This window comes from Chlamydotis macqueenii, chromosome 2, assembly GCF_036417535.1.
Source record: "Chlamydotis macqueenii isolate bChlMac1 chromosome 2, bChlMac1.mat, whole genome shotgun sequence".
NCBI classification, from domain to species: Eukaryota; Metazoa; Chordata; class Aves; order Otidiformes; family Otididae; genus Chlamydotis; species Chlamydotis macqueenii.
Genome location: NC_141557.1, coordinates 156024320 through 156036338, shown reverse-complemented (window position 1 = coordinate 156036338; position 12019 = coordinate 156024320). Strand labels below are relative to the sequence as shown.

Genomic DNA, 12019 nt, shown 5'->3' with positions numbered 1-12019 from the left:
ATGCACTTCAGGATGCCCACTCGAGTGGCTGTATGTGCAGCTCTGATGTATGCAAATCCATTTTGCATGCAGCTCTTGACATATTTTCATATTCAGGATTATGGGAAGCCTTTTCTGTGCCATTCTGATGTATGCTAATCTTTGTTTCTCTAAAAACACTTTAAAAGTCCAGGAAAAAAAGACAAAATTTCTTCTTCACTGAAATTCTGTGGTTTTTCTGTACCCAGACTACCACACAGTCCAAAGCAAAACTTCCACCGATGGAACACCAAAGGACCATATTGATATTGCCTTCTCTGGGCAGCTACTTCTATCCGTCAGCTATTAAAGACAACCTTGGATAAAAGGCAATCTGAATAATTTATTTCTTTCTTGACTGTCAATGCCATTGTAGATGTAGGGCAAAAGTTGGAATGGGAATGTCCCCGTATGCACAGAGGCTGGATGATGCCTGGGCTGGGAGCAAGAGCACGCTTGGATCCAAATAGGTGAAGTACTCCTATTAGGGACGTATAAATGATCAGTCAATTAAAGTAGCTACCTAATGGCTTTGTAATTCTGGCTTGTAACACAGTATGTTAGTTATCCAATGTGTTACTTATATCTGTGATATATTTTTAATGTATTATTTAATGACTCCTTATAAACTTCTGTGGCTGCCAAACTCTCAGAAGTGTGGTCAGTAAATGGAAAACTCAAAGTATTATTTTGTACTTGTCATAGCTTGCGCTGACTGCCAGGTCCAGAATAGGCACAGATGCTAAAACACCTCTGAATGAGATGCTAAAACACCTCTGAATTTAATTGTGGACAGCTTGACACATATGCCTTCCTAGCACCAGAAAGACTATATGTAAATCCCAGGTTAATGAAGGATAAAATCCCTGTGGTGTCACTAAACCTTCTCCAGAGTGAATTCAGTCTGTCTGATGAATAAATGTTTAATGCAGAGTCGTATCAGTTGGTGTTATCGACTGGAAGAGAAATGCTGATGGTTTAACGAGGAGCCCATCAATGTGAACACGAGTTAACAACCTCACAGTGCCAACAGCTGCTTAGTATTTCTTCAAGGCAGGAATACCAGCGAAGAGAGTCAGAGATGTTCTCTTGGGCCTGGAAACATGTTTCCTAGATTTGGGGGATTATTGACAATACCACCAATATTATCGTTATCATCTAATCTTTCTCTACATTTAGAATTGTAATGCCATGAGGGTCCCTGCAGTGTGTTAATCACTCTCCTAACTTCAGAAACCAAGATTCCTCACAACATATTCGTAGAATCACAGAATGGTTAGGGTTGGAAGGGACCTTCAAAGGCCATCCAGTCCAACACCCCTGCAAGCAGCAGGGACATCTCCAACTAGATCAGGTCGCTCAGAGCCCTGTACAACCTGGCCTTGAATGTTTCCAGGGACTGGACATCTACCACCTTTCTGGGCAACCTGTTCCATTGTTCTACAACTCTCATTGTAAAAAATATTATTTGAAAAAATATTTGTAAATATTGAAAAAATATTTGTAAAAAATATTTTTTGAAGTCTGTTCCATGTCAACAACTGTATTTATAGTCACATATGTTTCCCTACAGTTTTAACAAAGAAATAGGTTGATGAATATTTTTGAGCTGAATACTCATTGACAGGCTAGCAAAACACCTACTGCCAATGCGATTGAGTTCCACCTTTAGTTTAGAGTGTCCTATAATCTGTAATAATCCTATATCCTCACCTGTAATCCTATAAAACTGAAACTAATGCATGTACAGGCATTTGCTTCTACAATACCTTTAGCTTGCCTCTATTTCTGCTACTGCTGTTGCCACTGTTAATTTGTCTTTCTGTATTTGGATTACCTGAAAGTAGTGTTCTCACTGTCTCGGGGTAATTAGCAAGACCTTAAAAAAAATACATAGTCAGCCCTATATGAAGTAAAACCAAAAAGAAGAGGTGCTAATTTTTTTCACCCTTCTTTTAGCAAGAGTAAAAGCAGAGCTCCTTTTTTACATTTTGAACTTCTAAATGTTTTGCTTTCCTTTAATTACCATAAATTACACATTTTGTAGAAAAGGGTTTTTTTGCAAAATGAAAACTAGAATTTTTCATTTAAAATGTCAAAGATCCTTCTACTTTGAAAGTTTCTTGAAACAGAAAATCAAGATGGAAAATAATTTTATTCACAGAAAGACTGAATTTTGACAAACTGATCCAAAAAAAAAAAAAAGAAGAATAAAGAGGAATTAAAAAAAAAAAGAATAAAAAGGAATAAAAACAAACTGTGCTTGAAAAACTCCTTTCCAGCTCTATGGTTGTCCTACCATGAACCATTAAAGAATTATGCTAGGTGCAAACACATATGGATGCCCTGGAAATCCTCTTGACAGCTCCTTTTTCACAAGCAAAGGGTTGCAGAGCTTTGATCTCAGCCTACAAATCACCTAATAGCACGGGAAGGATTTGAGAGTACAAGGGCATTCTGTCCACCATGGACTCTTTACCATCAAAAGTTGTCAACAGGAATCAAACAGCATTTTTTATGTATACAGTTGTCTACTTGGATGTTTTTAAAGAACTCTTCAAAGCAGAGTAACTCGCGGAGATAAAGTGAATGGATTTTAGTGAGTGAGGGAATTTTACTGTAGGATTTTCACCGTAGAGTTATCGTTTTCATTGCCTCAGCTTTTGGCTCTCAGTGTGCTGGCCTAGATAAAGACAACACAAAAAGTCCCATCCCAACCCGTCGGTAGATATTGGCCCACCACAGAAAAGCTCTCATAGTCCAGCAGGCTAAACCTATGTGTCTGTCTGGCATTGCAAACTGCAGGATAACGAAGTAAAATAATATTTTTAAAGAGCTTATAGTGATATATTTGCTATTTAAAACTTTACTGTGTCTGTAGGGAAGGGGATTTGGAATATATGAAAGAAAACGAGGGGCAGAATCACCACGCCCAACCTGCTGGCCACACTTCTTTTGATGCAGCCCAGGATACGGTTGGCTTTCTGGGCTGCAAGCACACATTGACAGCTCACATCCAGCTTTTCATCCACCAGTACCCTCAAGTCCTTCTCCTCAGGGCTGGTCTCAATGCCTTCATCCCCAGCCTGTATTGATAGTGACAACTGGCCCAACCCAAGTGTAGGACTTGGCCTTGTTGAACCTGATGAGGTTCACATGGGCCCACTTCTTGAGCTTGTCCAGGTCCCTCTGCATGGCATCCTGTCCCTCAGGCATGTCAACCACACCACTTAGCTTGGTGTTTTCTGCAAACTTTTCTGCAAACACAAGAAGGACATGGACCAGTTGGAAAGGGTCCAGAGGAGGGCCACAAAGATGATCAGAGGGCTGGAGCACCTCTCCTATGAGGACAGGCTGAGAGAGTTGGGGCTGTTCAGCCTGGAGAAGAGGAGGCTCCGGGGAGACCTGATAGCGGTCTTCCAATACCTCAAGGGGGCCTACAGGAAAGATGGGGAGAAGCTGTTCAGTAGGGCCTGTTGTGATAGAATAAGGGGTAATGGGTTTAAATTAGAAGGAGGTAGGTTTAGATTAGATATTAGAAAAAAATTTTTTACAATGAGAGTTGTAGAGCACTGGAACAGGTTGCCCAGAGAGGTGGTGGATGCCCCATCCCTGGAATCGTTCAAGGCCAGGCTGGATGAGGCTCTGAGCAACCTGATCTAGTCAGGGATGTCCCTGCTTCTTGCAGGGGGGTTGGACTAGATGACCGTTGAAGGTCCCTTCCAACTCTAACTATTCTATGATTCTATGATTCTATAACTTGCTAAGGGTGCACTCGATCCCACTGTCTATGTTGTTGATGAAGATATTAAGCAGTAGTGGTCCCAACATGGACTCCTGAGGGTCACCACTTTTCACTGATCTCCATCTGGATGATTCATCAAGGAGAGCTTTGGGATCATCCAAGAGAGTTAAAACTTTAGCCCAGGTTGTAACGTTTCCGAGTGATTCTTCATTTAGAGTATGATGCAAGCTCTGTTGGTAGGAGTAAAACCTTGTTTCAGACCCATTTCTGGCTGCAGTGGGTCCCCAGGAGTGGGGAGATGTGGTCCTGTAGCCCTTCAGGAGGGGTGGTTGGAGCATCCACCCTTCTCCGTGCTCAGCTCCTGTCTTCTTGCATAGAGATGGTGGACAAGCAAGGGCAAAGACTTTGGAGCTAGACTGCCTTTCATGGCACTTCCAGTCCTATTCAAAGCAAAAATTCCCACTTGGCCTGAAGGTGTGAGTAGGAACTGTAGCCCGTGGAGGACAGCGCAATTAATCCTGGATATTAACTTTAAAATTTCTCCAGGCCAAACACTACTTGCAGGAATCAGCTTTTGGTATGTGAGGGAGGAGGAAGCTTTTGCTGCTGCAAACCCCTCTGCAGTGTTGGAGGACAAAACATCTTCACCCTGATGGGAGGAGGCAGGGATGGCAGCTCTCAGCGTCCAAGGGTACGGGCAGGCTCATGACCCTATCCAAGCCAGAACCTCCAGCCCTTTGCTCAAGCATCAAGAGGGAGTTTTCATTTCTAGAACGCTTAGCAACATACTGGACGAAGTCTGCCAAGATAAAGATTTATTTTGAGGCAACAGAATACAACTCCCCCACCTAAGTTTCTGTTAATCTTATACACGTCTTGCACAAAAAGCTGTTTGCTTACCCTGACTGCACAGACCTGTTATGCACGTAGGCAGGGCAGGCTGTGTTAGGGCATCAGGGAGATCTCCTCTCTACTTGGCCAGCCCGAGCCTGCCAGCAAACCCGCTCACTGATAAGACATGTAATGATTTTTTTTTCAGATCACTGGCACCTAAAATGCCATGCAGTTTTGCTCCATAAACCACCTCCAGTTTTTCTTCTGTTCACTGTGATGGATGAAACACTGTCCAATAGCGGGCTTCAAATTCAAGAAGCATAGAGGAGTTACTGCCTTCAAATTTGTCTAAACCTACTTTTTCTCGTGGCTTAATGTTCCTGAATGGTTTTGTTTTCTAGGCAGTGTTGATATGATTAGTTGGAGTTGCATGGGGTGAGCTCTTTAATAAATCTGAGAGTGGTATGCCAACCAGCTTGCCCAACTTCAATGCTGCAACCCTGTTGACAGTGGCAGTCAAATAGATTTATGCTTCAGAGTGTTGCCAGGGATGGGGCAGAAGAGTTACAGATCATTTTCTCTCTGATGAAATGGTAGGTGGGACTTGAGGCTGCTTTTCCGTGGCTGTGGGTACACCTATGTCATCCCTCTGAGGATGTAAAGATTGACAGGAGAGAGGAGCCACTTAGCTCTGAGAAACAAAACACAATCTAATTTTAATTAACTTATGGATGGGAAAGGGGGAAGTCATGTAGCAGATGGTGCTTTTCCAGAATTGTATCCTGTGGTGGCTTTTGGTGTCTGAGAAGGACGGGGCTCACCTTTGCCTGCCAGCACCGTGGGGCCAGTGGCAGGTGGGAAGTCACACCACGAACAGGCTGAAGTCGCAGTGGCTGTGCTGGGGCACACGCAGCATCCTCTCATGTCTCCAGCCCTCGTGTGGCCTTCAATACCTGCTGAGACTGATATCCTGGAGATGGACTAGAGGTCTTGCATGGGCTCCCAGTATCATCTGGTTAAGGGACATTCAGGTTCCTGCCCTGTGTTTAACTCCGATGGGCTGCCAGGCTGTCTCATAATTGCACAATCTATCTCACGTAGCAAAAGCCTCATGCTCAGAGGTCTCTGGCAAGGTGTCAGACCAGTGAAGTGTTTCTTTCTAAATGTCAGCCAGCTCTGGGCAGTGGAAGGCAGCCAGCGATGAGCCAGGGCAGGGCAGACAAGCCTGTGGTTTGGAGTGAAACAGTCTCCTCCGTTGTTCCTCTCCAGGCCTAAGCACAGACCTGAGGTGGAAATTTATGTGCGTTTTTCCAGGTACAGGCTTTTTACTGCCCTGGGATGACATCTTTCAGGACTGCTCTGGGCCTTTGTGGGTGCAGTAAAGCAAGATTTAACCTTCCATCCTCTCCGAGGCCAGGGCTTTGAGACCGAGGGTTGCTCAAGTAGTTACTCATGAGGAGTGCGGATGGGAAGAAAGTCCCAAAACAGCAGGAAGGATGCTTGAGGAGATACTGTTTGTGTTGCCAAAAGGCTTTATAATAATATAGCTGTCGGTGGCTTAGCTGGGAAACTAATTCATCTTTGGAGCTTTTGCAAGGGGGAGCGGTGCTTTTGAAAATGGGCACATGCAGTTCTGCTGCTGAGACCTTTCTAGCACAGCACAGTCTCTTGAAGTTGAATTGCAGCAATTCAATTGAATTGCAGCAATTCAATTCAATTCTCTACTCCTTGAAGTATACAGTTTCCAGCTGTAAAATCCTCTGAGTTGTAGAAGGGTTGTACAATGGCCACCATCAGTCATGAGAGAGCTGCAGCAGGTCACGTTGTCCTTCTCCATCTTCTGCTGTGGCAGGTGGGTATGTGGGTTTTGAATCTAAAGGACTTCAGGACCTTTGAACTGTTCAAGCAGTGAGTGGAGAGCTGGAAATATCTCTGTACAAGGATGCTGTTCCCTGTTGCTTTTGTGCTGTTCTGCCTGACACTCTGTGTCTGGAAAATGCTGATGACATCAAACTGGAGAAGTGCATTTCACACCAGAGTTTTAATGGGAGTTACGGACCAGAAGGAAAAGCTGGATCCTGAACTGTCGGCATCTAACATGAGCTAACAAAGATCTCCTCAGAGTGGTGCTGGTATTAAGTACTTCTTTGCTAGCAAGATAGGCATCAAAAAGGGGTCAAATTCTACCATAGTGGGACATTTACAGCTCAGGGGATGAGAAGAAGTGCAGTGATTTTTTTCTCAGTGTTTTTTTCATTATTGTTTTCTACATGCCTTTTGTTTAAGACCCATCTTTAAAAAAAAAAAAACAAGAAACGAAGCATTCTGCAAATATTGGCTGGTTAATCACACAGATCTTGTGTAATCCCTAAATGCTCTTCCCCTGCACCCCATAACGTGTCCCATGCCCCCATGCAGCAACTCATCTCAGTCCCAAAGGTGCTCTGGTGTTGATTTATCTGGATGAGTTTCATGCTTGGGGCTGACACTGTCCTGGGGCAGCCCTGGGAGGGATGAAATCAGGGTGTCTGCTCTTTGAAGTCCTTATTTCAGGTTCCAACCTGCCTTAGTGTGCTCCTCTGGGCTTGTGCAGTTGGGCCTTTGATGGGCTGATGGCTTGTGGGATGGGCCTCAGAGCCTTCAGGGCAGGGTATTATTTGGGTTGCCCCTCTTGTCGTCATCTCTCTGTGCTCCTTTGTGGGTGTGCAGATGGGCTTTTATCACATAACATAACAAGTGCAGTGAGAATACATTGCATTTTGTAGGTGGATTTGTAAAAAATTTTCTGAAGGTGTTAAGAATTGCTTTATATTAGTCCATTGAACTGATGTGTTTTTATCCTTGTCTGCTAATTGCCAAACTGGCAAGGGACCAGGGACATTCTTCAGATTCTGGGCTTACAATATGAAAAAGATCTACCCTGGGGAAAAAAAAAAAAAAAAAAAAAAAAAGAAAGAAAGAAAGCAAGAAAGCTCTTTCTGTTCCTTTATTCTAAAACATGAGAAGACAATGAAGACAAAATAATTGCAATGGATTGATCTTATTGTATTTTATAATATAAAATGTAGACAAAAGACTAAACTCTGCCCTCCTTTATAACCGTTTAATTACACTAGACCCACTCCTATGCTTAGGACAGAGCTTGGAGGAGCCTGCCCATTCTTCTGAACCTGCCCCTCTCTGTTCTTGCCCGGGACACGCCATTTCGCCTTTTCCCTGTGTTGCATGTCACTGGGTATCGGCAGTTGGCAGCATAAATATAAGTTATCCTGGCATGTGCAGGGGTGTCACACACAGGGACAAGGGTATGTGTAGGAAAGGGGGGGAAGTGGGAAGGTAGCAAGAGAAATCCAGATCACACATAAGACCTTAAGCACCCAATCACTTAAGGTAGCTTAACCTGCTGCTTGCATGAGCTGAGCTGGGAGAGCTGCCCACAGCGTAAACTCTGTTTAACTCTCCAGGGACCGTAGCTGGGCACGTAATTTAAATATCCATACCCGAAGTCCCCAGAAATTGTTTCTGGGTCTAAGGCCAAAACAGCCCATTCACAGATGTTGTAATGCCAAGGTCACACCAAGGCATGTTGATAAGGACCATGGCTGGTATCACACTACTTACTTGTAATGGCTTAAATGAACTATCGCAAGGAGTATCAGGTGGTAAAACATTCCCAGCAGTTAAGGCTGGCAGCCCTGCCTGGTTTCCCACCCTGGGTGCTGCTTTGGCATCATCCCTGCCCTTCCAGCTTCCCAGCACCTCAGCAAATCCCATGGAAACCCTTTTGCGAAGATTTATGAATATATACGAGCGGAGGGAGATGCTGGGAGGGTCTGAGATGTGGTACAAGATTCTGGGGAGTGTGAAGGTACTGATGTCTGCGTCGAATCTAACCTGTGTTTTATCAAAGGAAAAAAAATGATCCCAGTCCAAGTCATAGTGAGCTCGATGAAAGCATTTTCCATTCCTTTCAGCCTTCCTTTTCCTTAAGCCCTAAATCACATTTATAGTCCCCAGAACCTTTCTGTCAGGTTATATATGTATTTTTTTTTTCTCTCATGAGTATCTATAAGAAACATGAGCATTCATAGGAAACTGTAAGTAGTGAGAATTAAAATAGAACATCCGGTGTATATTTCCACACTGGAAAAAGTCCATGGGAGTTCTTCTGGTTTCTCACTTTCCCATCACGTGCTATAAAAGATGGGATGATTAGGAGTTTGGAGACACTGCAGTCCACTGCATAAACGCTGGTTTTGTTGTTTGTTTTGGTTTTTTTTTTCCCAAATTCTAAATATAAGTTTAACCTTAGCTCAGTTACAAAAAAAAAAAAAAAATCTGATTAAATGGATATTTGTTTTGGAAGCCAGTATTGCTTCTTTTATGAACAATACTCAATTTTATAGGCTTTTCCAAGAAAGGCTGGATAATCCTCCTTCCTCCTCCACTTAAAAAAATAATAGGAGAACAGGAGCTGTGTTTACAAATACTGAATTGGCCAAGCGTTAACAGCAGTAGGGGTTTGACCCACCAGCATTGCAACGCTGGAATTATCTGCTCCATAAATGGAGAATCAATCTGCTTCTGGGATCTGGCATATTTTAGAGGGGGTTTAGAGGCTGTGTTTTTGTTTATACTAACAACTGCATCCAGGCTGGTAAAGCAAATGTGTTTGGGGCTGCTCTTTGGCACAGAGACCAGCTGGCACGGACTGGGCCGTGCATGGGGCCATGGTTTTAAGCTCCCTCTCTAACTCTCCAAGGCGCAATGGCAGCACCTCCACCGCCTTTTGGGTTGTGATTCCCAAATTGTACCCGGGAATAGTTTGTAAGGCTTCTGGTTAGCCCCAAAACTTCCTTCTAAAAAGTTAAAGCGAGCGCAGGGTTGTTCCCTGGTGCTGTTTGATTTACTGGTGCAGGCGAGCCCGAGCAGCCGGGGTTAATAAAGCTTTTTGTTATCCAGCCTGACCCACTTGTCAGCCCTTGAGCTCTTGTAAATGCATTTGTAGGGGCCAGACTTAAAATAAATCTGGAGGCATTTGGCAAACAGCAGCTAATTGAACGCCACACGCTACCCATCACGTGCTGCAGATGGGAAACCTGGAGCAGAGCAAGGGCTTAAGACCACAGCCTGAGGCTCCAGCTTTTGGATTTGGCTTTACAGGACTCGTTAAATAGTCACACGCCGCCTCTAAAAAAACAGGCCTGTGCTGTCTCCACAACACCATGTCAAACCCCTTGGAAAGGTGGTTCAGCCTTGGGCAGCTCCTTGCGAATCCTCAGGAGGAAAATCAGCAGCAAAGCCAGGGATGCTGCGCCCAGCCCAGGCCCGTGGCCACCAGATGCACTTCCCCTGTGTCTGCATGAGCATCGCATTTGGGTGACGAAATGAGGGGGATCCTGCATCAGTGGGGCACACAGAATGGGTTAAAATGAGGGTTTTTCACAGGCAACAGTTGCAGTTTTGCTCTTTGTTTGCTGGCCTGAAGCCTGCAGCTGAGCAGTGAATGAGACTTCTCTTGCTGGGCTTCTGCTTGTTCATAAATTACACATATTCTGGCACAGTTGCGTCTCTGATTTTTTTCTTCTTCTTTTTTTTTTTTTTTAAATCAAAAGAGTGTTATTTAAGCAATGGCACTTTTGGGGCTTTTTGCAAACATCAGAAGTTTTAAAAACCACAGCATGTTTTTCTTCACACAAAACAATGACATCGTGGGAGGAAAGGATCCATTTTTTGCCTTTTAAAAACTTGTTTGCATCACTGCTACCAGGACACCAGGAGGGGAGCAGCTCCAGGTCCCTCTATCCCCAGACTCGCGGAGACAAAGCAGCTCCTTGCCTCTCCGCTTGGCTCGGGGTCTCACAGGAACTCTCTGAGATCACAGGCTGCCCTCACCTACCCTTCCTTGGCAGAAAAAATAATAATCCACGGAAAATAAAGACCATTTATACTTTTATTTCCCCCGGCTGTCCCAGGATGTATGAGCTGTTCTTGCTTGGCTTTCTCTGAATCACGAGTCGAGCCCTATCCTTAAGAAATTAAGGCAGTTGGAAGGAGGAAGAGAAAGGAACTGATTCCTCTTCCTCCCTGTCCTGCTCCTCCCTCCTTTGCCGGGTGCTTTTTGTTCAGCTGCTTTGAGTTATGAGTACTTTCCTGCCTGTCTGGTGGCTATCAAGGTCAGCCTAAGAGAAGGAGGTGAGTCATTGCCGTTCCAACGGCTACAGACTGTAACTTAAATAAGGCTGGAGCGCTGAGGCTGATTCAGTACAAAGGGACTCGGCGTCCGCAGGTCGATGCTCTGCCCTTTCGGAAATTTCACCCTGAAACTTCGCAGTATGCAAGTATAGCAGCAGAAATTGCAGCTGGTGCTGCTGTGTCGAGGGCTCTGAGCTGATCAGAAGTTTTAGAACAGGCAGAGAAAAGCAGAGAAATTAGGTTGGGAGGAATGCAAAAAACTTTCTGACAATAATTTTTCTTTCTTTTTTTTTTTCTCTGTGTGTGTGTCTCCAGGCTGCAAACTGCTCTCCATGGCTTAAATGGACATCAAAGCACGTCTCTCTGCAGTAGCGTACATCCCCGGATGATCTGATCCTTCGTGAACTAACTTCCCAGAAAAAAAATAACCACCCTCTTTTTTCTACAGTTTGCTTGTTTTAATTTATGGCTTGCTCCCACACAGAAAATCTAAATTTTAATGCTGATATTGCTCCACTCTATATCTTCTGGTACGTGGAAGGACAAGGGTCCATCGTCATTGAACCCTCAATCGGGAGAGGTTAGCAGCAGGTTTTGGAGAGGTGGAAGAGATTTGGAAGCACTGTGAGAAGGTGAAAGGAAATACCCAGCTTTGCCTTTTTCAAGCCTATTTGGAGGAAACGAAGCTTCTTCCCTTACACATGGAAGTAGTGGATTCAGTGTGTTCAGCCTAAGCCTGTGGCGGAAATTGGCAGGCACCTGCAGCATCCTTTCTTTTCTGCCTTACGTTGGATTCTACATTGTACTTGGTCAGCAGCGACAGCAGAACCCAAGCAGGAAAGATGGTCGTTGTAAGGAGGAGAAACGTGAAAGTGTTTACCTTCGCCTTTTTGCTCATCACGGCAACGTCGTTTCTGCTGAACTACACGCACCAGGTGACCACGACCACCTGGGACCTGAGACATCTCGTCATGCAGTTTTCAGAGCAAGTCGAAAAACTCTTCAAGTACCCCAGGAGACCATGCAGCTGTCGCACCTGCATTTCTGAGCTGGGACATTCCCTCTGGTTCGATCAGAGATTTAATTCAACTATGCAACCTTTTCTGACCTCACAAAATGCCTTGATCCCAGAAGACAGCTACAGGTGGTGGCTGGTAAGTGGGAGGTGTGGACACAGCCCAGTGTTCGCGCAACGGTGGCAGTGTCAGGCTTCGAGCAATGCCGAGC

At 44.5% G+C, this 12019-nt stretch overlaps 1 protein-coding gene across 1 annotated transcript in view; it reads left to right on the top strand.

Annotated features, from left to right (window-relative positions):
• The window catches only part of ST3GAL1 (ST3 beta-galactoside alpha-2,3-sialyltransferase 1), a 77793-nt gene that overhangs the window by 40241 nt on the left and 25533 nt on the right, over positions 1 to 12019 (top strand). The window contains exon 2 of the mRNA XM_086741300.1: positions 11108 to 11946. Within this exon, the coding sequence (XP_086597426.1) occupies positions 11635 to 11946 (312 nt within the window). The 5' untranslated portion in view covers positions 11108 to 11634. The remainder of the gene's footprint in view (positions 1 to 11107; positions 11947 to 12019) is intronic.